We start from the raw sequence: 24,668 nt of genomic DNA, 5'->3' as shown, positions 1-24,668 counted from the left end.
AAGATGGCAGACCGGGGGCCATGGAAGAGGGGTGTAGAATACCCCCTCTGTGGTAATGGAAGATGGCAGACCTGGGCCATAGAAGAGGGGTGTAGAATACCTTTTGTATTTGTATGTAAATTTCCTTGTGGTTGGTGGACAGTAGATTTCAGAAACCAGTCAGCCCAATGTAGGACACCAGTTGTTACTGGTGGAATGTTCCCAGCCTTGTATACCATGTAGAGTTGAACCGATGTCTCTGTGTTGGTTGTTGTGGAGTATTTCCCGGTCCTCTGTATTGGTTGATGTTGTGGAGTATTTCCCTGTCCTCTGTATTGGTTGATGTTGTGGAGTATTTCCCGGTCCTCTGTATTGGTTGATGTGGAGTATTTCCCGGTCCTCTGTATTGGTTGATGTTGTGGAGTATTTCCCGGTCCTCTGTATTGGTTGATGTTGTGGAGTATTTCCCAGTCCTCTGTATTGGTTTGGTTGATGTTGTGGAGTATTTCCCAGTCCTCTGTATTGGTTGATGTTGTGGAGTATTTCCCGGTCCTCTGTATTGGTTGATGTTGTGGAGTATTTCCCGGTCCTCTGTATTGGTTGATGTTGTGGAGTATTTCCCGGTCCTCTGTATTGGTTGATGTTGTGGAGTATTTCCCGGTCCTCTGTATTGGTTGGTGTTGTGGAGTATTTCCCGGTCCTCTGTATTGGTTGATGTTGTGGAGTATTTCCCAGTCCTCTGTATTGGTTGATGTTGTGGAGTATTTCCCAGTCCTCTGTATTGGTTGATGTTGTGGAGTATTTCCCGGTCCTTTGTATTGGTTGATGTTGTGGAGTATTTCCCGGTCCTCTGTATTGGTTGATGTTGTGGAGTATTTCCCGGTCCTCTGTATTGGTTGATGTTGTGGAGTATTTCCCGGTCCTCTGTATTGGTTGATGTTGTGGAGTATTTCCCGGTCCTCTGTATTGGTTGATGTTGTGGAGTATTTCCCGGTCCTCTGTATTGGTTGATGTTGGAGTATTTCCCGGTCCTCTGTATTGGTTGATGTGGAGTATTTCCCGGTCCTCTGTATTGGTTGATGTTGTGGAGTATTTCCCGGTCCTCTGTATTGGTTGATGTGGTGGAGTATTTCCCGGTCCTCTGTATTGGTTGATGTTGTGGAGTATTTCCCGGTCCTCTGTATTGGTTGATGTTGTGGAGTATTTCCCGGTCCTCTGTATTGGTTTGGTTGATGTTGTGGAGTATTTCCCGGTCCTCTGTATTGGTTTGGTTGATGTTGTGGAGTATTTCCCGGTCCTCTGTATTGGTTTGGTTGATGTTGTGGAGTATTTCCCTGTCCTCTGTATTGGTTGATGTTGTGGAGTATTTCCCGGTCCTCTGTATTGGTTGATGTTGTGGAGTATTTCCCAGTCCTCTGTATTGGTTTGGTTGATGTTGTGGAGTATTTCCCAGTCCTCTGTATTGGTTTGGTTGATGTTGTGGAGTATTTCCCGGTCCTCTGTATTGGTTGATGTTGTGGAGTATTTCCCTGTCCTCTGTATTGGTTGATGTTGTGGAGTATTTCCCAGTCCTCTGTATTGGTTGATGTTGTGGAGTATTTCCCGGTCCTCTGTATTGGTTGATGTTGTGGAGTATTTCCCGGTCCTCTGTATTGGTTGATGTTGTGGAGTATTTCCCGGTCCTCTGTATTGGTTGATGTTGTGGAGTATTTCCCGGTCCTCTGTATTGGTTGATGTTGTGGAGTATTTCCCGGTCCTCTGTATTGGTTGATGTTGTGGAGTATTTCCCAGTCCTCTGTATTGGTTGATGTTGTGGAGTATTTCCCAGTCCTCTGTATTGGTTGATGTTGTGGAGTATTTCCCTGTCCTCTGTATTGGTTGATGTTGTGGAGTATTTCCCGGTCCTCTGTATTGGTTGATGTTGTGGAGTATTTCCCGGTCCTCTGTATTGGTTGATGTTGGAGTATTTCCCTGTCCTCTGTATTGGTTGAGGTTGTGGAGTATTTCCCGGTCCTCTGTATTGGTTGATGTTGTGGAGTATTTCCCGGTCCTCTGTATTGGTTGATGTTGTGGAGTATTTCCCGGTCCTCTGTATTGGTTGATGTTGTGGAGTATTTCCCGGTCCTCTGTATTGGTTGATGTTGTGGAGTATTTCCCGGTCCTCTGTATTGGTTGATGTTGGAGTATTTCCCGGTCCTCTGTATTGGTTGATGTGGAGTATTTCCCGGTCCTCTGTATTGGTTGATGTTGTGGAGTATTTCCCGGTCCTCTGTATTGGTTGATGTGGAGTATTTCCCGGTCCTCTGTATTGGTTGAGGTTGTGGAGTATTTCCCGGTCCTCTGTATTGGTTTAGGTTGTGGAGTATTTCCCGGTCCTCTGTATTGGTTGATGTTGTGGAGTATTTCCCGGTCCTCTGTATTGGTTGATGTTGGAGTATTTCCCGGTCCTCTGTATTGGTTGATGTTGTGGAGTATTTCCCTGTCCTCTGTATTGGTTGATGATGTGGAGTATTTCCCGGTCCTCTGTATTGGTTGATGTTGTGGAGTATTTCCCGGTCCTCTGTATTGGTTGATGTCGGAGTATTTCCCGGTCCTCTGTATTGGTTGATGATGTGGAGTATTTCCTGGTCCTCTGTATTGGTTGAGGTTGTGGAGTATTTCCCGGTCCTCTGTATTGGTTTAGGTTGTGGAGTATTTCCCGGTCCTCTGTATTGGTTGATGTTGTGGAGTATTTCCCGGTCCTCTGTATTGGTTTAGGTTGTGGAGTATTTCCCGGTCCTCTGTATTGGTTGAGGTTGTGGAGTATTTCCCGGTCCTCTGTATTGGTTGAGGTTGTGGAGTATTTCCCGGTCCTCTGTAACCTTTGTTGCGTTGTTTCCAGGTGGCGGTGTGTAATCTGGCCTCCATCGCTCTGAACATGTATGTGACCTCTGATCGCACGTATGACTTTAAGAAGCTGTCGGACGTCACTAAAGTCATAGTCCGGAATCTGAACAAGATCATCGATATTAACTTCTACCCAGTCCCTGAGGTAAGCCTACCCCCCCCACCCCGGGGTCCCTCCTTTCCGCCCCCCCCATCCCTGCAGTCCCGCCTCTTCAGGAACTGGTCCTCTGTATTCAGTGTTGTATCTTTTCTGATGGCAGGCGGAATACTCCAACAAGAGGCACCGTCCTATCGGGATTGGAGTCCAGGGTCTGGCAGATGCCTTCATCCTCATGCGGTACCCATTTGAGAGCCCAGAAGCCCAATTACTGAACAAACAGATTTTTGAGACCATTTACTTTGCTGCCCTGGAGTCCAGCTGTGATCTGGCCAAGGAGCTCGGGCCCTACGAGACCTACCAGGGGAGCCCCGTCAGCAAAGGGGTAAGATGTGGTCACATTGGGGAGGAGGAACTTTCCTGCCTCTTCCGCTCATGGCTCAACGTCTCCTCTCTCCTCAGATCCTGCAGCCGGATATGTGGAATGTCACCCCCACCGAGCTCTGGGATTGGGCGCCTCTGAGACAGAAGATTGCCAAGTAAGTTGCCAGATCCCTCCTACTCTGCATGGTTTTCCTTCACTAACCCAATCCTATCCCTTTACGGGTGAGTGTGGGGTGTAGGTTACCCCCCTTCTATGTATGGCTGAGTGTGTGGGGTGTAGGTTGCCCCTCCCCCTTCTCTGTAGGGCTGAGTGTGGGGTGTAGGTTGCCCCTCCCCCTTCTCTGTAGGGCTGAGTGTGGGGTGTAGGTTGCCCCTCCCCCTTCTCTGTAGGGCTGAGTGTGGGGTGTAGGTTGCCCCTCCCCCTTCTCTGTAGGGCTGAGTGTGTGGGGTTACCCCCCTTTCTCTGTAGGGCTGAATGCAGGCACCTCCCCCCTGCTGTTTCCCCATTTCTCCAGTAATAAAGATGGCGGTCTCTCAAACTTTGCTGACCCCTCGTCTTGTTGTAGGCACGGTGTTAGGAACAGTCTGCTGGTCGCTCCGATGCCGACTGCATCCACGGCACAGATCCTGGGGAACAACGAATCCATCGAGCCGTACACCAGCAATATCTACACCCGCCGAGTCCTATCTGGGGAGTTCCAGGTAAGAGGAGCTTCTCTAACCCTTGGGTTCCCCTGTGATGTCAGGGAGTCGTATAAAGCCCATATTATTTTATACATATTGTTCTACTGGGCAACCTAGCGGCCATTTTGTCTTGGGGTGAATGAAAGTTAATTTCCTTTACAGAGAGTCTGAAGTCTCAGCAAAAGATTTTTCTTTCGTCCACCGATGGACGTAGCTGCTGCCGCTTGGGTAATAAGCCCCTCCCACTAGGAGTGACCAGGCAAAGAAAAATGTGTTGACACACCCAGGAGGCGGTACCCCCAGGCTATTACCCTCAGTCTCACGACTGCATTTCCAGTTTTAGCTGCCTGGTCTTAGGAGTGGCCAAACGGCTCCCTGCTGGGACGTTTGTCCTGGCTGCCTTTTTTAAACGTCATAAAGGGAACCTTTTTTTTTTTCCTTTTTGGATTTTTTATTTTATTTTTGAAGCTGCTGACTCCGGTTCCTGATGGATCTGCCGGCTGGGTTTCGGACTGGCTATACAAGAGCCTTACGCTCTCCCAGTTCGTGCCCGCGAGTGCTTGCAGATTGTAGCTCCACGCTTGGTCTTCATAGCGTCTATAGTCCCTGTGAACCTTAAACTCAATACTGAATTCCGGCAATTTGGAAAACAAGGGTGATTTGTTTTATTTACATGGAGATAAGTACAGAGTTCAGACAAGCAGTCTGTCTATGCCTCGTGCCTCAAATCTACAAAGACAATAGAACATGAACTTATAGTAATGAATATGTATGAGGTATAGGTGTGTTCTGGGCTGATCCAAGGTGTAATAGTATATTTCATCCAATCAACGTCCACTTCTTATGGTAAAGTATCGGATAACCAGCTGTCCTCATCCTTTAGCTGCAATCTCTCCGGTCAGAGCTGGTTCTGGAAATCGGTCTTTGGAATGTAGCATCCTGCTTCCTTATCTCTCAAGGTTTTTTAAAGTTGTAGGAATAAGAAACACACAAACCCCTTTCATTAAGGGGAGGGGGGTATAGAAACATTCACTAGAAAATAGGTTTTCCTAAAGCATCACTCTAACTACTGCGATATATATATGTATTACCTCCATCTACATTTCTAGGTTCATATATATATACTATGGCTCCCAAGGTGCGATTGTCCCAGTTCCTCATCAGGAACGCCTTTGAGGTTTTTCTTTTCTTTTTCAATAATTTTTGAGTTTTTTATGCATAAACATCAGAACAATAACAGAGTGCCATGTAGGGGCAAGGCTATCACTGCAACAAGCTGTAACAGTACCCAAGGCAAACAAAACAGTGGTTACCCACACAACTGTCGAACAGAAACACATAAGATATGCTACACAAGCGTAAATCCCCTGAGCGGGTAAAAGAGCACATGTTTGCAGTAACAGGCCCTCGTGAGGGAGCCCCCAGTGATAAATAGAAAAATACAATAAAGACAAAGAAAAAAGGGTAAGAGGAAGAGAGAAAAAGAAGTAGGAAAAAGAGTGGACCCAGCTCCGCGCCCCGCCCTCCTGCCCCATAGACCGCTCTCAAGCCGGCCCTGTCAGATAGTTGAGCCATGGCTCCCATACTTTGTCAAAGTTACGCATCTTGTCTAGTTGAGCCGACAGCCTTTCATTCACCATAATCCAGGGCAATTTATGCCTCAGCTGCTCGAACGGGACGACAGGAGACCTCCAGGACCTGGCAATAGTAATTTTTGCTGCAGTAAAAATAAAGGTAATAAGCCTCCTCTGTGCCTTCGTGGCCGTCTCTACCTTCCGACACAGGAGGGCCTGTTGCGGAGATTTAACTAGGTTAACCTGTGTCAGGGTGTACACAAAATTGTACACCCTGATCCAGAAACATCTCACCTTAGGGCACTGCCACCGCCTTTGAGGTTTTTATTCAAACCTGTTTACCGTTCCCTGGAAGGAGGGCAAATTGCGTCTAATCCTGGACCTCAAACGGTTAAACCGTTCAGAAGTTTCGCATGGAGTCCCTACGTTCAGTGGTGGCGTTCCTGCATCAGGGGGAACTGTTGGCTTCGGTTGATATCAAGGATGCCTATCCCCATGTTCCCATTTGTCAGGCCCATCAACGGTTCCTCTGTTTTGCGGTGGGCCAGGACCATTTTCAATTTGTAGCATTGCCGTTTGGGCTTGCTTCTGCTCCCAGGGTCTTCACCAAGGTGTTGGCCCCTAAACTGGCTTTGCTTCGGCAGAAAGGCATAGCCATTCTTGGTTATATGGACGATCTCCTGATCCGAGCAGATTCTGCTGTGCAATTGGAACGGGATTTGGAGGTGTGTCATGGAAATAGGGCTTGGAGAATAGAAACCTGCTTCAGTGCGCTCAAGATGATTACGCACCAAGCTCCATTAATAGCTTGTACTGAAAAGTACAATTGCACCGCTCTTTTGCATAAGAGATAACAATTGGGGGGGGGGGGCGGGTGCTGGGCACTCTAACCATTCAAGGTACCTGGACGATGGAGGAATCCAATCTTCCGATCAATGTATTGGAACGGAGGGCAATAAAGTTGAGCCTGCTTCATTGGACGGATGCTCTCAAGGGGTGTCCAGTCCGGGTCCAGTCGGACAATGTCACGGCCCTGGCATATGCCAATCATCAAGGGGGCACCCGGTGCGCTGGGTGGAGTCTTACGTTCTGCCCCTGTCCGCCGTGTACATTCCCGGCGTAGACAACTGGCAGGCGGATTACCACTGGTTTCACCAGTTGTCTCCGGTGGGGAACCCCGGATGTGGATTTGTTTGCCTCAAGGCAAAACAGAAAAGTTCCAAGTTTGTGGCTCGGTCCAGAGATCCTCTGGCCGATGCGGTGGATGCCCTCGTGGCTCCCTGGAGTCAGTACAGGCTCCTTTATGCGTTTCCTCTGCTGAATCTCTTGCCTCGTCTCCTCCGCAGGGTTGAGCTGGAGGGGATTTAGTGGATTCTGGTAGCACCAGATTGGCCCCCGGAGATTCTGGTACACCGACGTGATTCGGCTATGGGTGGCAGGTCCATGGGCACTTCCTCTGTGGGAAGATCTTCTGTCGCAGGGTCCCATCTTATATCCTGCTTTATGGTCGCTGGCTTTAACAGCTTGGCTGTTGAGAGAAAGGTGTTGGACAGTGGTCTGTCCGACTCATTGATCCCTACCTTACTCAAGGCCAGGAAGTCCACTTCAAGGAAGATCTATCACCGTACTTGGAAAGCATACATTGCCTGGTGTGAGGCGTCCCTTCTTCATCCCTGGTCCTTTGCTGTCAGCAGGATCCTGGCTTTTTTGCAGAAAGGGAGACCAACGCTTGGCTTTGGGCACTCCTAAGTGTCAGGTCTCTGCCTTGGCTGTGTATTTACGACGTCCGTTGGCTACTCACTCTTTAATTCATACTTTTCTTCAGGGGGTTTGGCATTTGGCTCCCCCCCCCCCCCCCCCCCCCCCAAGTTCCCCGGTGCCTCCTTGAGACCTTAATTTGGTTCTGTCGGTTCTTCAGCATCCTCCTTTTGAGAACATTCGGCGCATTTCATTACTTGACTTGTCGCAGAAGGTTGCCTTCCTAGTGGCGGTCACCTCTGCTCGTGGGGTGTCTGAACTGGTGGCATTGTGTCTTGCCGTTCCCCCGTATCTGGTGATACGTAGGGATAAGGTGGTGTTGCGACCTAATCTGTCGTTCCTGCCTAAGGTTGTTTCTGATTTTCATCTGAGTGAAGACCTAGTGCTCCCGTCACTCTGTCCGAAACCTTCCCATCCCAAGGAGGTTCGGGCGATGCGAGTGTATCTGGAGGTTACGGAGTCCTTTCGTCGGTCGGACTCTCTGTGAATACGGATGGACCCCGGAAGGGTCAGGCTGCGTCTGCAGCGACCATCTCCCAATGGATCAGACAGACGGTGGTGAAGGCGTATTCTCTTAAGGGCAAGGTTCCGCCTTTCCCTGTCACTGCTCACTCTACGCAGGTGTTGAGTGCCTCCTGGGCCTTCCGCCATCAAGCGTCGGTGCTGCAGGTTTGTAAGGCGGCCACTTGGTCGTCCGTACACACATTCACCAAGTTTTACAGAAGATGTGCTGGCGTCTGCAGATGCGTCCTTTGGCCGCAAGGTGTTGCAGGCCGCCGTGTAAGGAGCGTTTTATTTTTCGCTCCTCCTTTATGGTTTTTGTTACTTTTGAGCCGCAGTTGTTGTTGGGCTCCATGTTTTATTGTTGGCTGTTAGCCATGGGAATTGCATTCCTTTTTTGTTTTTTTTTTGTTTTTTCTTTTCCCACCCCTCAGTGGTTACTGCTTTTCGACGTCCCAATCGTCTATGAATAAGCAGCAGCTATGTCTGTCGGTGGACGAAAGAGAAAATGGGATTTTTGTACTTACCGTAAAATCCATTTCTGTGAGCCCACCGCCGGCCGTAGCCTCCCACCGCCGGACGTAGCTCCCACCCCTCTGTTTTTCTGAGGGTTTTTTGGTTATTCTCCACTGCTTGCAACTAAACTGGAAATGCAGTTGTGAAGCCGAGGGTAATAGCCTGGGGGTACCACCTCCTGGGGGGTGTCAAAACATTTTGCTCTGCCTGGTCACTCCTCGTGGGAGGGGCTTATTACCCAACCATCTGAATAAGCAGCAGCTACATCCGTCGGACTCAGAGAAATGGGATTTTACGGTAAGTACAAAAATCCCTTTTTTTTTTTTTTTTTTTTCCCCCCTTTAAGCCGTAAATGACATCTCACCAGATAGTCCAGCCAGAAGGACCCCAGATACTAATGAGGGTGATATTTGAAGCCTTATCTGTGTTTCACAATGGACAATGTTCACTATATTTTGAGGGCTCATTTAAAATATTCTTGAGGAAACCTTAATTATAGTGATTGTTTTAGCAACAACAATATTATGTCATATTATGTGTGGCCTATATACAGTTCTAGGAATGCCTTGTATATTATGGTTTTGTTATGTATAATTGCTAAGTACGAATTCCACTTAAGTTGCTTTACTCATAGGGAACGTGTTTATATTAAGTTTATTTTACGTCTTGTATAAATCCTACACACCAGACACTTTTCTTTGACACAATGGTGGCATGATGGTATCCCACACAAGATTTAAATTTTTTTTTTCCTAGACTAAGGCCAAAAGGTTTTTTCCTAGACTAAGGCCAAAAGGTTTTTTCCTAGACTAAGGCCAAAAGGTTTTTTCCTAGACTAAGGCCAAAAGGTTTTTTCCTAGACTAAGGCCAAAAGGTTTTTTCCTAGACTAAGGCCAAAAGGTTTTTTCCTAGACTAAGGCCAAAAGGTTTTTTCCTAGACTAAGGCCAAAAGGTTTTTTCCTAGACTAAGGCCAAAAGGTTTTTTCCTAGACTAAGGCCAAAAGGTTTTTTCCTAGACTAAGGCCAAAAGGTTTTTTCCTAGACTAAGGCCAAAAGGTTTTTTCCTAGACTAAGGCCAAAAGGTTTTTTCCTAGACTAAGGCCAAAAGGTTTTTTCCTAGACTAAGGCCAAAAGGTTTTTTCCTAGACTAAGGCCAAAAGGTTTTTTCCTAGACTAAGGCCAAAAGGTTTTTTCCTAGACTAAGGCCAAAAGGTTTTTTCCTAGACTAAGGCCAAAAGGTTTTTTCCTAGACTAAGGCCAAAAGGTTTTTTCCTAGACTAAGGCCAAAAGGTTTTTTCCTAGACTAAGGCCAAAAGGTTTTTTCCTAGACTAAGGCCAAAAGGTTTTTTCCTAGACTAAGGCCAAAAGGTTTTTTCCTAGACTAAGGCCAAAAGGTTTTTTCCTAGACTAAGGCCAAAAGGTTTTTTCCTAGACTAAGGCCAAAAGGTTTTTTCCTAGACTAAGGCCAAAAGGTTTTTTCCTAGACTAAGGCCAAAAGGTTTTTTCCTAGACTAAGGCCAAAAGGTTTTTTCCTAGACTAAGGCCAAAAGGTTTTTTCCTAGACTAAGGCCAAAAGGTTTTTTCCTAGACTAAGGCCAAAAGGTTTTTTCCTAGACTAAGGCCAAAAGGTTTTTTCCTAGACTAAGGCCAAAAGGTTTTTTCCTAGACTAAGGCCAAAAGGTTTTTTCCTAGACTAAGGCCAAAAGGTTTTTTCCTAGACTAAGGCCAAAAGGTTATCTTTGAGAAAATAATTAAATTCAATGTCCGAACTTCGATCGTAATCCAACAGCGCCCCCTGGTGATTGTTCAAAGTTTTGTCCGAGTTATAGAAACTTGGCAAATAAGCTCCTTTTTGAGGTATTTGTTATGGAAACCAAGATTCCCCGCCTACGTTTCCTATAGGATAAAAGTTCCATGTCAGATGGGAGGAGAATTGAACAGACCAGGAAAGGAATAGGAAAGGAGGTTCTGGGACATTGATGGGTGATATTTGATGCTGAAGCTATACAAGCGTGACATCCCAGGCAACAGAAATAGAAGTTTGTTTGGTAAAGTATATTTCTCTTACGTCCTCCGACAGTCGCCGCCTCTTCATATTCGTCACTAATGGGGTTATTGACCTTTTCTCCGTAGGAGTAGCTAAGCAACAGAATATATTAATATCAAAGCTTTTAGCCTATCCCACCCCCAGGGGGTGGTCCCCTCACTCCATACCTCCCTGCTTCCTGCATACCAACTCAGTTTCTAATGCCTAGCTCAGGAGTATGCAGGCTGTTCCTGTGCTGGGGCTCTTAGTCTCAGCTTCTTTTCTCTTTTTGATTTTATTTGAAGTTTTTTCTCTTTCTTTTACTTAGCTGTTTATTTTCAGCGTTAGTTAGTTTCTTCTGATGAAGATGATCGTGCGGAACTGGGTCTGTCTGGCCACCCTGGATCCCAGGGCTCAGGGCCAGGGGCTTCCCAGCCTGCCATTGAGCGTTCAGCTTAGGTTTTGCCCTGGCACATTGAACGACCCATCCCTGTTCGCTGCAGGGATGCTATCGGTGAGGTGGCTACCTCACTGGACGCCATTGCGGTTTCGCACCGCAGTTCAGCTGCGTCATGCTTGCGACACTCCCTGTCCTCAGTGCAGCGGTTTGGTCGCTGGAGCAGGCTCCCCACGCCATCCGGACTGGTAAGTAACTCTATGTGGGGACCTGTCTATTTGGGTGTCAGTCTGGGACTGTGTGACTCTGCATGTCTGTGTGACTGCTGTGCTCCCTGTCAGTTCCTGTGTGGACTTGCTGCCTGTGTGTGGGCTGTGAAGGGGGGGGCTCTCCTGCTCTGCTGGGTGTCATAGTGAAGCAGTCAGATTTTGGGCATGCTGTGCAGCGATCGCTGCGGCGATCTGCCATTTTTTTGAGGCAAAATCATGGTGGCAGGTCCTCTGAGGTACTGCACGGCGTTTTTGGCACCAAACGCCGCCATTTTGAGCGGCGATCGATCAGGCCACATGTCGGCGCCATGTTCTATTTGCCCAAGGATTCCTCAGCCGAGCGGCCATGTTTGTGTAGCCTTGCATAGGCTTCATAGGGGCGGTCATTCTTGCATCACTTCCTTTTCCTCTGGGACAGCGATCGGTGCAGCAGCCTGTGTGCTTTCTCCAGGTTTTATATTTCCTTTTTTCCTGTATTCCTTGCCCAGTTTCTTGTCCCTGTGGGGGTCGGTGTCTTCAGTGGGTGCGGTGGGCTGCGCTCGCCGCGATCTTAAAGGGGCAGTACCCTTTATTACTTATTTTGCTGGGGGATGGATTCTCAGGATTGCAAGTTTCCTCCCACCTTGGTGGGGGGCCAAGGGGCTGCTGCTTCCCCCGAGGGGGCTGATCTGGCCACTATTGTGGCAAACTTAGCTGCTCAGGTGCAGATGCTGGTGGCTGATCGATCCACAAAACGGCCTAGGGTGTCTATTTCCTCTGATTCAGAGGGCGATGGGGCTGCTATGGCTGGAGTGCCCTTCTCAGGGTCTCACTCATCCCTAGACCTTGTGGGGTCTGACGGGGAGGCTGAGGTGGAAGGGGTTGATAATTCTCCCTCTGGCTCGTCTGAAGAGCTTGCACTCATGGATGAGTTGGTTGCTTCTATCAAGCAAACGCTGCATTTGCAGGATGATCCATGTCCTCCTGCTTTGATGTCCTCTTATGGGACGCAGAGGAAACGCAGAACATCGCAGGTTTTTCCTTGCTCTATGGAATTTCAGCGCGCGGTTGATGAGCAATGGCGCAATTTAAAGAAGCCTTTTGCTGTGCCGAGTAGATTCAAGCTGCGTTATCCCTTTACACCAGCTACTGATGAGCGTTGGTGTGTACCGCCTCAGGTGGATCACGCGGTGGCGATTTTGAATAAATCAACTGCGATCCCTGCTGAGGATACCCCGGTGTTCCGGGACCCGACGGACAGGAGATTGGAATCTCTGGCCTATCATGCTTATACGGTTGCTGGCTCTATGCTGAAGCCTATTTTTGCTTCCATTATGGCAGCCCAGGCTATTGCGGATTGGACGCAGGTGCTCCGGCGCCCTCTGGTGGCTGACTCTGCCCCGCCGACAACTTTGGCTATGGTGGATCAAATTCATCAGGGTGTCATGTATTTGTGTGATGCGGACTTGGATTTAGTCCCTTTGGCGGCGCGCCTTTCTAGTGTGGCGGTCTTGAACCGTCGCCTGATATGGTTGAAATGTTGGTCTGTTGACCAATCTTCTCGCAAGACTCTGGCAAATTTGCCCTACGCGGGATCCCGCCTTTTTGGCGAATCTTTGGATACCCTGATAAAGGGTATTTCTGGGGGTAAGAGCACTCTCTTGCCCCAATCTAACAAGACTAAGTTTGTTCGCGGTAAGAAGAATGCTTCGTTTAGGCCCTCTCAGGGGTCCTTTCGTGCATTTCGGTCGCACTATAAGGGCAAGCCCTTCAAAGGCCAAGGCCCCCAGAAGAAGCCGTGGGCAGGTAAGCAGAAGTCCGGCCAGTCCGGATCCGCTGCCCACAACAATGCGGCCTGAAGGGGCGCCCTCACCTGTTTCTGGGGTGGGGGGACGTTTGCTCGGTTTTCTTCAACCCTGGCTGGACCGCATTCGGGACAGGTGGGTTCAGGAAATCGTTCGCTCTGGATACAAGATCGAGTTTCTCTCTCGGGCGGCGGGCAGATTTTTCCCCTCAAACCTTCAGCTGACTCCGGAGCGCTTGCAGGATCTGCACCTGGCGGTGCGGGACCTGCGGGCCCAGGGAGTGGTGGTTCCGGTGCCTCATCGGGACAGATTTCAGGGGTTCTATTCCAATCTGTTCACTGTGCCCAGAAAGGAGGGCAAAGTACGTCCGATTCTGGACTTAAAAGCTCTGAACCGCTTTGTGCGGGTTCTCAGGTTTCGCATGGAATCCCTGCGCTCGGTGGTGGCTGCCCTGGTTCCGGGGGAATTCATGGCCTCCATCGACTTGAAGGATGCGTACCTACACATCCCCATTTTCGAGGGTCACCAGAGGTACCTTCGATTTGCCATGGCGGAGGATCATTATCAATTCGTGGCGTTGCCCTTTGGTCTCGCTTCGGCTCCGCGGGTTTTCACCAAGGTGCTTGCGCCGGTTCTGGCTTTACTGAGGGCCCAGGGCATTTCTGTCCTGGGGTATCTGGACAATATCCTGATTCGGTCCGCGACCAGTCAGGGTCTGGTGAACGACCTGTCCATCACGATGCAGACTCTGCAGGAATTCGGCTGGACGATAAATTTTCCAAAATCGACGTTGTGTCCGTCGGTTCGTCTTCCCTACCTGGGGATGATTCTGGACTCTGTTCAAGCGAAGGTCTTCCTGCCGGAAGACAAGCTTCGGACACTTCAGTGCGAAGTCAGGTCCCTCAGGGACAATCAGTGCTCGTCCCTCCGGATGTGTATGAGGTGTCTGGGATTGATGGTTTCGGCCTTCGAGGCGATTCCCTTCGCCCAGTTTCACACACGGGAGCTTCAGGCGGAGGTCCTGACCAAGTGGGACGGGCGTCCGCAATCTCTGGATCTGCGGCTGTCGTTGAGCCATCTCACCCGAAGGGGTCTTCTATGGTGGCTCCAGTCCCCGGCGGTGTCTGGGGGCAAGTCCTTTCGTCCTTTGTCATGGACGGTGATTACCACGGATGCCAGCCTGTCGGGCTGGGGTGGTGTTCTGGGCGTTTTGTCCGCCCAGGGAACTTGGTCGGAGGAGGAATCCTCCCTTCCGATCAACATTCTGGAATTGCGGGCGATATCTCTGTCTTCTGCGTTGGACGGACAGGCTTCGGGGCCGTCCAGTTCGGGTGCAGACGGACAATGACGCAGCGGTGGCCTACATCAACCACCAAGGGGGCACCAGGAGTGCCCGGGCGGCTCGGGAAGTAGCCGACATTCTGTCTTGGGCCGAGACGCACGTCCCGGCGATCTCTGCAGTTCACATTCCGGGGGTGGAAAACTGGCAGGCGGATTATCTGAGCCGCCAGGCCCTGGACCAGGGGGAATGGTCCCTTCACCCGGATGTCTTCCAGATGTTATGCGCGAAGTGGGGGTCCCCAGATGTGGACCTGTTCGCGTCTCGTCTAAATCACAAGGTGGAAAGGTTCGTGGCAAGGACGCGCGATCCTCGGGCAGACGCCTCGGACGCGTTAGTGACGCCCTGGCATCAGTATCGCCTGATGTATGCCTTTCCACCGATTCAGCTGCTGTCCAGGTTCCTTCGCAGGTTGGCCTCGGAACCAAAAACGGTGATTCTGGTGGCACCGGACTGGCCTCGCCAGTCTTGGTACGCAGACCTCGTGAATCTGGCGGTCGATGCTCCGTGGCGTCTGCCTCTTCGAGCAGACCTTCTGTCTCAAGGGCCGATATTCCATCCGGCTTTACAGTCGCTGGCTTTAACGGCCTGGCTGTTGAAAGCCAGGTCCTGAAGGATAGGGGTCTCTCCCCTGAGGTCATTCCCACTTTGATCAAGGCCAGGAAGGCCTCTTCGGGGAAGATTTACTACCGTACTTGGAAGGCGTATTTTGCCTGGTGTGAGTCCAGGGGGTATTCCCCTCGCTCATACTCGGTATCGAGAGTGTTGGGTTTCCTCCAAACTGGAGTGGACCAGCGTTTGGCGCTTGCCACGATTAAGGGTCAGATTTCTGCGCTGGCCGTTCTTTTTCAACGTCCTGTGGCGTCTAACTCTTTGGTTAGCACCTTTTGTTCAAGGGGTGCGACATTTGGTCCCTCCTAGGAGGGAGCCTTTGCCTCCGTGGGATTTGAACCTTGTTCTGTCCGTGTTACAACGTGCTCCTTTTGAAAAGATCAGGGAGATCTCGTTGTCTTTGTTCAAGAAGGTTGCCTTCTTAGTAGCGATTACTTCGGCTCGCAGGGTGTCGGAGCTGGCGGCCTTGTCCTGCAAGTCTCCGTATTTGGTGATTCACTTGGATAAGGTGGTCTTGCGACCTAACCCATCTTTTCTTCCGAAGAGCATTTCTGAATTTCACCTCAATGAGGACATTGTCTTGCCTTTGCTTTGTGCGAAGCCTAAACATCCGAAGGAGGTGGCTTTGCATTCCTTGGATGTTGTTGGGGTGATCAGGGTTTACCTGTCATCGACTAAATCCTTTCGCAAGTCGGATTCTCTTTGTCCTTCCTGAGGGACCTCGGAAGGGTATGGCGGCGTCGGCTGCGACCATCGCCAAATGGATCAGACAGACCATTGAACAGGCCTATGCTTTGAAGGGAAAGGTTCCTCCCATGCCTGTGAAGGCGCACTCTACCAGATCTCTGAGTACGTCTTGGGCCTGTCATCATCGGGCTTCTGTGGCCCAGGTGTGTAAGGCGGCGACTTGGTCGTCCGTTCACACCTTCTCAAAGTTCTACAAAGTGGCATCGGCAGATGCTTCTTTTGGCCGTAAAGTCCTTAGTGCGGCAGTGCCTTAGGGTCCCTTATTTGGGCCCTTGGCTGTTGGGGTGTTTTTACCCCTGAGTTGCTTGTTTTTTTTTTTCCTGGGTTGTTGCTCCTGTTGAGCACGTTTTTTCTGTTGCCCGGTTGGTTCTCTTACTTTGGTAAGGTTCCTTTCTCTGATGTGGGTGTTGCGTTGCTTTAGGCGCGGCTGCTGTTTCCCACCCCTCATGTCTACACTGCTATGGGACGTCCCCATTAGTGACGAATATGAAGAGGCGGCGACTGTCGGAGGACGTAAGGGAAAACTGAATTTTTGTAAAATCTTACCTGTAAAATTCCTTTCTCTGAGTCCTCCGACAGTCGCCGCCCCCGCCCCTCTTTTGGGGTTTGTTTGTATACTCTACTGCTATTCTACTGAAACTGAGTTGGTATGCAGGAAGCAAGGAGGTATTGACTGAGGGGACCACCCCCCGGGGGTGGGATATGCTAAAAGCTTTGATATTAATATATTCTGTTGCCTAGCTACTCCTACGGAGCAAAGGTCAATAACCCCATTAGTGACGAATATGAAGAGGCGGTGACTGTCAAAGGACTCAGAGAGAGGAATTTTACAGGTAAGATTTTACAAAAATTCCGTTTTTTTTGAACGGATGAATGCCCTATTTTTCATCCGTCAAAAAACGGATCGGATGAACACCGGATGACAAAGGATACATTTTGACGTGACTGAACGGAAGTATGTGTGAAAGGGGCCTTATGGGATTTTTGTTTCATTGTTTATTAGTTTTATACATCATATTATCATCCTACTGTTACGCAGCTGTTGTGCACTTGTCACTTTGTTCACTTTATATATTTTGGAGGTACAGTTAGCCGTCACACTGGGATGAAGAGTGTATATGTACTGACGTCCCTGGATTTATATATAATCTCCTTGCACTTAGCACCTTTGTCACAGCAGTTTGCACTTCACGGACTATTCATGCTATTATAGATTTTATTTTTACACATTGGATGGCACTCGGAGCACTTTGAATATATTCATCATTTATTATTTGATCAAGCAGATTATTCTTCACTTACATTTATTGATTTTAGATATTAATTGTTAGGATAAGCGCGGCTTTATTATTATATACCTATATAGAAATAGAAGTTTGTTTGGTAAAGTTATATATATTTCTATTTTTCCTACAGGCAATTAATTTGCCGCATTCACCTGACTGAGCCGTTCTCACACCTAAACTTGTAGCATCAAGATTTCAATTGAGACCATTCTGACTGCAGTATGATTGGTTTCATTTTTCTTATCTTGGAATTTGAAGCTAATTTTGGCTTTAGTAAATGGTTCAGTTATGTATTAATAGAAGATTTTTTTTTTTTTGGATAGAAGTTTATTTTACCAAAACTTTCTTGAATTTGAACAAGTCTTGATGCACGGTGTAACAATGTTTGTCCGTGCTTTTCTTTAACCACTTAAGCCCCGGAAGATTTTACCCCCTTCCTGACCGGGGGGTTTTTGCGTTTTTTTTTTTTTTTTTTTTTCCTCTGCATGACTTTAACGGACAATTGCGCGGTCGTGCGATGCTGTACCTAAACGAATTTGACGTCTTTTTTTTTTCCCACAAACAGATTTCTTTTGGTGGTATTTGATCACCTGTGCGATTTTTTTTTTTTTTTTTTTTTTTTTTTTTTTTTTTTTTTTTTTTTTTCTCCCCCGGGACTGCGACATTGCGGCGGACAGATCGAACCCTTGACTGACATTTTTGACACTTGGGGGTACCAGTGACATTACTGCAGTAATCAGTGCTATACATATGAACTGTTACTGTAAAATGACACTGGCAGGGAAGGGGTTAACTGTATTGGAGAGGGAGGGGTTAAGTGTGTCCTAGGGGTGGGATTCTAACTGTGGTGGGACATGTCTACTATTGTAAAAACAGAGATCAACAGTTCTACTTAGTAGAACCGTCTGATCTCCATTTTTACACAGGGAGAATGACAGGCGGCTTGTTTACATTAGCCACCCGCCTTTCTCCCGACGATCGCCGGACATCGGGTCCGCCGGTCACTCTGCCTGGCCGGGGCTGACCGCCGCAGTATATCTACTTGCGGCGGTCGGCAAGTGGTTAAAACAAAATTCTGAACATCTGTTGGCTGAGAGAAGTCAGCGGTCAAATCTGTCAGATTGGTTGCCATCTTTTGTGTCCTCTTGGTTGGCTATTACATTCTAGAAGTCATTGGTTTTGGTTGCCTTAATATTCTGTAATGACATTCTTTGATTACATTTCTCACATTACCTGTGTTGCATTTTATTGCATTTTGTGTTTATAACCAATTATCTCTTTGACATTTATTCTGCACTGAAGTATTTAATAAATATATACATTTGCACAAAATTGTATTATCTTCAGGTTAGTGCCACTTAAAAGGATCTTGTATTTTTGTTGATTTATGGAAATAAGTTAAGAGTCTCCTTCCAGATCTTTGCTTATTTGCATGAATAGACACTGTATATCAGAGCAGTATAAACATTCTGACATCATACACTCCATAATGCCAGATCCCCCTGTGATGTCATACACTCCATAATGCCAGATCCCCCTGTGATGTCATACACTCCATAATGCCAGATCCCCCTGTGATGTCACACACTCCATAATGCCAGATCCCCCTGTGATGTCATACACTCCATAATGCCAGATCCCCCCTGTGATGTCATACACACCCTCACAATCTGCTTCCCCCCCCTCGATCTAGATTGTGAACCCCCATCTACTGAAAGACCTGACAGAACGTGGCCTGTGGAACGAAGACATGAAGAACCAGATAATCTCCTGCAATGGCTCCATACAGGTAAGGTATTCATAGGGATCTGTGTGCCAGGAGTAGCTGATCCCGCAGATCCCTGACTGATCTTCCCTCTCTGAGTGCAGAGTATTCCCGAAATCCCGGCTGACCTGAAGGAACTCTACAAGACAGTGTGGGAGATCTCCCAGAAAACCATCATCAAGATGGCCGCCGACAGAGGAGCCTTCATCGACCAGAGTCAGTCGCTCAACATCCACGTGGCCGAGCCCAACTACGGCAAGCTGACCAGTATGCACTTCTATGGCTGGAAGCAGGTAGGTGGTCTGTACATTAAAGTAGAACTCTACCAGGTGTGTGGTGTGACTCCATTCCTGCATTGGCACATTATGGCTTCAGAATTTGCAGCATTGTCGCCACTCTGATTCCCCCTCACCCCCCCCCCCATTCAGCTTTGTAGTGAAGTCACACGGTTCCCCCGGTGGCTCTCCTCGTGCTCCCCCCCGGTGGCTCTCCCCGTGCTCCCCCCCGGTGGCTCTCCCCGTGCTCCCCCCCGGTGGCTCTCCTCGTGCTCCCCCCCGGTGGCTCTCCTCGTGCTCCCCCCCGGTGGCTCTCCTCGTGCTCCCCCCCGGTGGCTCTCCTCGTGCTCCCCCCCCGGTGGCTCTCCTCGTGCTCCCCCCCCCCCCGGTGGCTCTCCTCGTGCTCCCCCCCCCCCCGGTGGCTCTCCTCGTGCTCCCCCCCCCCCCGGTGGCTCTCCTCGTGCTCCCCCCCCCCCCCCCGGTGGCTCTCCTCGTGCTCCCCCCCCCCCCCCGGTGGCTCTCCTCGTGCTCCCCCCCCCCCCCCCCGGTGGCTCTCCTCGTGCTCCCCCCCCCCCCCCCGGTGGCTCTCCTCGTGCTCCCCCCCCCCCCCGGTGGCTCTCCTCGTGCTCCCCCCCCCCCGGTGGCTCTCCTCGTGCTCCCCCCCCCCCGGTGGCTCTCCTCGTGCTCCCCCCCCCCCCCCCGGTGGCTCTCCTCGTGCTCCCCCCCCCCCGGTGGCTCTCCTCGTGCTCCCCCCCCCCCCCGGTGGCTCTCCTCGTGCTCCCCCCCCCCCCGGTGGCTCTCCTCGTGCTCCCCCCCCCCCCGGTGGCTCTCCTCGTGCTCCCCCCCCCCCCCCCCCGGTGGCTCTCCTCGTGCTCCCCCCCCCCCCCCCCCGGTGGCTCTCCTCGTGCTCCCCCCCCCCCCCCCCCGGTGGCTCTCCTCGTGCTCCCCCCCCCCCCCCCCCCCGGTGGCTCTCCTCGTGCTCCCCCCCCCCCCCCCCGGTGGCTCTCCTCGTGCTCCCCCCCCCCCCCGGTGGCTCTCCTCGTGCTCCCCCCCCCCCCCCGGTGGCTCTCCTCGTGCTCCCCCCCCCCCCCCCCCGGTGGCTCTCCTCGTGCTCCCCCCCCCCCCCCCCCCCCGGTGGCTCTCCTCGTGCTCCCCCCCCCCCCCCCCCCCGGTGGCTCTCCTCGTGCTCCCCCCCCCCCCCCGGTGGCTCTCCTCGTGCTCCCCCCCCCCCCGGTGGCTCTCCTCGTGCTGCTCCCCCCCCCCCCCCCCGGTGGCTCTCCTCGTGCTGCTCCCCCCCCCCCCCCCCCGGTGGCTCTCCTCGTGCTGCTCCCCCCCCCCCCCCCCCGGTGGCTCTCCTCGTGCTCCCCCCCCCCCCCCCCCCCCCGGTGGCTCTCCTCGTGCTCCCCCCCCCCCCCCCCCGGTGGCTCTCCTCGTTCGCCTGCCCTGACCTCATCTCACCTCCTGTCTCCTGTGATGGATTTATAGATGTGTGGAAAACCCTCTTCCTTCCCCTATTGCACATAATGTGGGTGTGGGACACGGCTTCCTTACTGACAACTGCTGAGCTAAAACCAATCAGTCACAGAGCCTGTATCCTGACTGATCACAGCCATAGATTTCCTATGATTGGGGGGGGTTCATGTCACTGATTTTCTCCTCTTCCCCCCCAGGGACTGAAGACTGGCATGTATTATCTCCGAACCCGTCCGGCAGCCAATCCCATCCAGTTCACGCTGGACAAGGAGAAGCTGAAGGAGAAGGCGGAGCTTATCACCAAGGAGACCATAGAGGAGGAGGAGAGGGAGCGGAACAAGGCGGCCATGGTGTGTTCTCTGGAGAACCGGGACGAATGTCTGATGTGTGGATCCTAGGACCATCTCCAGGAACTGGACACTTCCACGTGTCGCCCCCCTGGTGACTGATCTGTATACACACCATAGTCTGTACATGTCGCCCCCCCTGGTGACTGATCTGTATACACACCATAGTCTGTACATGTCGCCCCCCCCTGGTGACTGCTCTGTATACACACCATAGTCTGTACATGTCGCCCCCTGTTGACCGCTCTCTATACGCACACCATAGTCTGTACATATCGCCCCCCTGGTGACCGCTCTGTATACGCACACCATAGTCTGTTGTTTCTGGGATTGGGGCTTTGTATAGTCGGTATGGGGGAGGGGGAAATTGCAGGAATCGCTCCCCCCCCCCCCCCACTCATCTCTCGGCACTAGAATTTAATAAATTTTTTTGTACAAAACCATTTACAGGCTCCGTGTGTTCTTCATTCTGGGGGGTGCAATGGGGCGTCCCCCGGGAGGGGGGGGGATCATCCCATCCCTTGTACTATGGGGGGGGGGCACTCCCCTGGTGTCACCCCATCCCCCTCAATGTATTATGGGGGGGGGGGAATGAGCGGCTGCCTCCCCTAGTGTCACCCCGTCCCCTCAACATACTATGGGAAATTTCCCTCTGCTTTCCAATTGCCACCTACAGGAGTAGGACTCTAGGCACAATAAAAGACTTGGCTACGCCTATGGTCAGTCCCAGGTGGTATACCCCCCCCCCTCTCTGCTATAGGCCTTCAGTTTAGTAACAAGCCGTGTCAGAACTATTACATCTCCATAGAGGGGTGGCTACTGTGTCCATCAATGAACTCCCAGCTCCTCCAAAAATCCCATTTTCTCTTTTGTTCATTGAGGGACAAAGCTCTCCAGGATTCAGAACCACAGGAACGTCCCCAAGCAGTGCCAAACATGAGGGGTGAGATAACAAAAAATCCCAAGACTAAACACAATAGCCAACCAGGTAAACAGGAGCTCAACCTGAACAATACCCCCTCCAAACAGCAACCTGCAAAAGCAGATACCAACACATCCACTTTGTAGAATTTAGTGAAAGTGTCCGCCTTGCAAGGCCAAGAAGCGCTAAGCGCCCAAGTTGGAGTACGCCATTACAGGGAAAGGAGGAACCTGACTCCTGATAGAATGGGCCATCTGAGTTGCCATCTGTCTGATCCATTTGTAAATGGTTGAAGAAGCTGAAAGCCCTTTTCTTGACCCGTCAGTGATCACAAACGGCGAGTCTGACCTCCGAAAAGACTCCGTAGCTGGCAAGATAATACCACCAGTTTCTGACACCCTGTGAGCCACCGAAAAAGAATGTACGCATAGGATCCAGGGGGAAGGTGGGTGTAGCAGAATGGACACTAAGAGTGAGGTTTGTGTTGAAAGAGTGAGGGAGCAGTGTCCCTCAGGAGATGGGTGGGGGTTTGTTGTTGTTAAATACCTGCATTCTATTGTCCTTTTGTTCCTGTCTGGCAGAGTAAGGTTATTATGGGATGTTCAGCTTTGTGTGTGGAATGTCTCGAAGAGGGAGGGGTTTTGGCAGAGTGTAGATCCCTTGTGTTTTCAATAAACAAGGCATTCGATTTTTGACTCCCAACACCTATGTGTCGTCTAGTCCTTGGGAGGGAAGAATGGTATAACGCTACCTGGATTGTTGCATGCTGTACCTGCCTATTGGGATTATTACCTGTTTTCCTGTCTACCAGCGGAGACCCTGTAGTTTAACTACTTCTCCGCTACAACTGGTGGCAAGCGACGGGATTGCAAACCGCACAGCAGATCCACGATCGGCAGTAACTACCAAACAGAGGAGAGGCAGCAGCACAACGGAACGAGCCATTCGGATAAAACCAGCATTCGGGAAATATGTCAAAGTATACAAACGCTTGGTGAATGGAGGTGAACTATGCAGCATTGAACTACATTGAAGGAATTATTGCGAGCTAGAGGGGGAAACGCCAGCCACAAAACAAAAGCGACCCTTGTAGCAGAGCTCATGGAGGGCGACAGAACAACCCCTGCAGCGGGCCCACAGGAGGCAGAACGCAGCGAATTTGACAAGGAGCTACAGAGCAGACTGGCCTACTACCCAGAGCCCCACTCAAGAGAAATACTGGACCGGCTGATGACGGACGTACAAGAATACCTGGTGGTCAAACACCAAGCAAGTCGGCGAGCCGTGGACAGAGCTCCAACGCCTGTCCACATTACCCAGGGGAAGCCCAAGATTCTGTACCAGGCGTTTAAAAGCTATACCGAAACCGACGGCGAGGTAGATGATTACCTACAAGATTTCGAAAGGTTATGCCACCTGCACAATATCAGTGCGCAGGATTGAGTACCCCTACTGGCAGGGAGACTATCTGGTCGCGCAGTAGAGGCATACCATGCCGTACCCGACGAGGACAGTACAGACTATGCCAAGGTGAAGCAGGCCATTCTAGCTAGGTATGCGATTACCTCAGAGGCCTACTGCCTAAAGTTCAGAGACACTCACACAGAATGGGCGCACTGTCTACAACGAGCGGCAAAAGGATGGTTGGAAGCCCCCTAAGTCAACACCCTAGAAGACCTGTTCCAGCTAATGGTAATGGAGCAGTTCTTTTACGGGATACCCGCTCATCTGCAGAATTGGGTGCGAGATCGGAAACCATGCACTCTACAAGACGCAGCCAAGTTAGCGGATGAGTTCCAAGATACCAGGAGGGAACAGCGCACTCAACCAAGAGCAGCCTATGGACCTCCAGTACCAGTCGTAACCGCAGCCGTCCCAGCACGCCCGGGGGTAAGTGATAACACCTACACCCCCAGGTATCGGGCTCGCCCCCCCGATACGATGCCACACCTGCAACCAGCAGAGGCATATGCAGCGGGACTGCCCCCGCAACCGACCACGGCCCAGCTGGAATACCCCGGCACCCAACAACCGAGCAGCGGTTCACTGTGCCCAAGCAGAATCCTACAGAGTACCCGAGGTCCCAGCTTCCACCGAGGAACCTCTGGATAAGCTACATGAAGTCAACCCTATCCAAGCAGCTTCTGACAACCGCCAAGGGCACCGACAAGAGGTACAGATGGAGGGGAGAAAGGTACAGGGGTTGCGAGACTCTGGAGCTACTATAACGTTGGTCCGCAACCACCTAGTACCCAAGGGCAACCTCACAGGGGAGTGTGTAGCAGGGGGAACGATCTACAAAATCACCACTGCCAAGGTACACCTGAATTGGGGAACGGGAATGTGGAGGTGGGCATGATGCAGGATTTACCCGCAGATGTTATTTTGGGCAACAACCTGGGGGAGCTGACTTCAGCTTTTGTTCCCCAATCTACCATCCATGAAGCTTGTCCGGTTGTGACCCGGCAGCAGGCTCGCACCACAGCGCCACCTAACTACTCTGAGGCTCAGGTAAGCAATGTGCCCCCCATGCCTAATGTCACTCCCTGGGCGTCCCCCCTAGAATTTGGGTCGGAGGTGGCCCTAGACCCTTCCTTACAGCTGTATAAGACTGTGTAGATAAAAATCAGGCAGGGTTAGAAGGGGAAAGATACACATGGGAAAAGGGACTCCTATACCGCCAAGCCGTAAAGGTAATAGCCTGATCGATCCCTATACCCATTAAGCAATTGTTCCCCAGAAATATAGATTGGAACTGCTGCGCATAGCGCACGACATACCCCTGTCCGGACACTTGGAGTCAGTCGTACTAAACACAGGCTAACCCAGAATTTCTTTTGGCCAGGTATCTCACAGGATGTACAGCGATATTGCCAGACCTGTGATACCTGCCAAAGGGTAGGGAAGAGGGGTGACCGATACAAGGCCCGGCTACGATCTCTTCCCATAATTGAGGAACCCTTTAGCCGGGTTGCAGTAGATATAATAGGCCCCTTAACTAAACCTAGCCCATTCGGCAAGAAATACGTCCTAACCGTGGTAGACTA

At 50.7% G+C, this 24,668-nt stretch overlaps 1 protein-coding gene and 1 pseudogene across 2 annotated transcripts; both read left to right on the top strand.

Moving 5' to 3' along the window:
• Window positions 1-2,860: 2,860 nt before the first annotated feature.
• On the top strand, window positions 2,861-20,785 carry LOC309544108 (ribonucleoside-diphosphate reductase large subunit-like; the record flags this gene model as incomplete). The annotated part of the gene is made up of 7 exons (XM_082276489.1): window positions 2,861-3,010; window positions 3,126-3,347; window positions 3,425-3,501; window positions 3,913-4,048; window positions 18,533-18,628; window positions 18,709-18,897; window positions 20,550-20,785. Coding segments are annotated over 7 exons (1,071 nt in total), but the record flags the coding sequence as incomplete, so codon positions are not given.
• Window positions 20,786-22,619: 1,834 nt separating this feature from the next.
• On the top strand, window positions 22,620-24,240 carry LOC309544107 (annotated as a pseudogene). Its single transcript has one exon. The product of its transcript is annotated as an uncharacterized misc_RNA (transcript).
• The last annotated feature ends 428 nt before the right edge of the window (window positions 24,241-24,668 follow it).

The sequence above is a fragment of the Pelophylax lessonae genome (assembly GCF_965119305.1).
Source record: "Pelophylax lessonae genome assembly, contig: HAP1_SCAFFOLD_999, whole genome shotgun sequence".
In the NCBI taxonomy this organism is placed as follows: Eukaryota; Metazoa; Chordata; class Amphibia; order Anura; family Ranidae; genus Pelophylax; species Pelophylax lessonae.
This window is presented reverse-complemented; position numbering and strand designations above follow the sequence as displayed.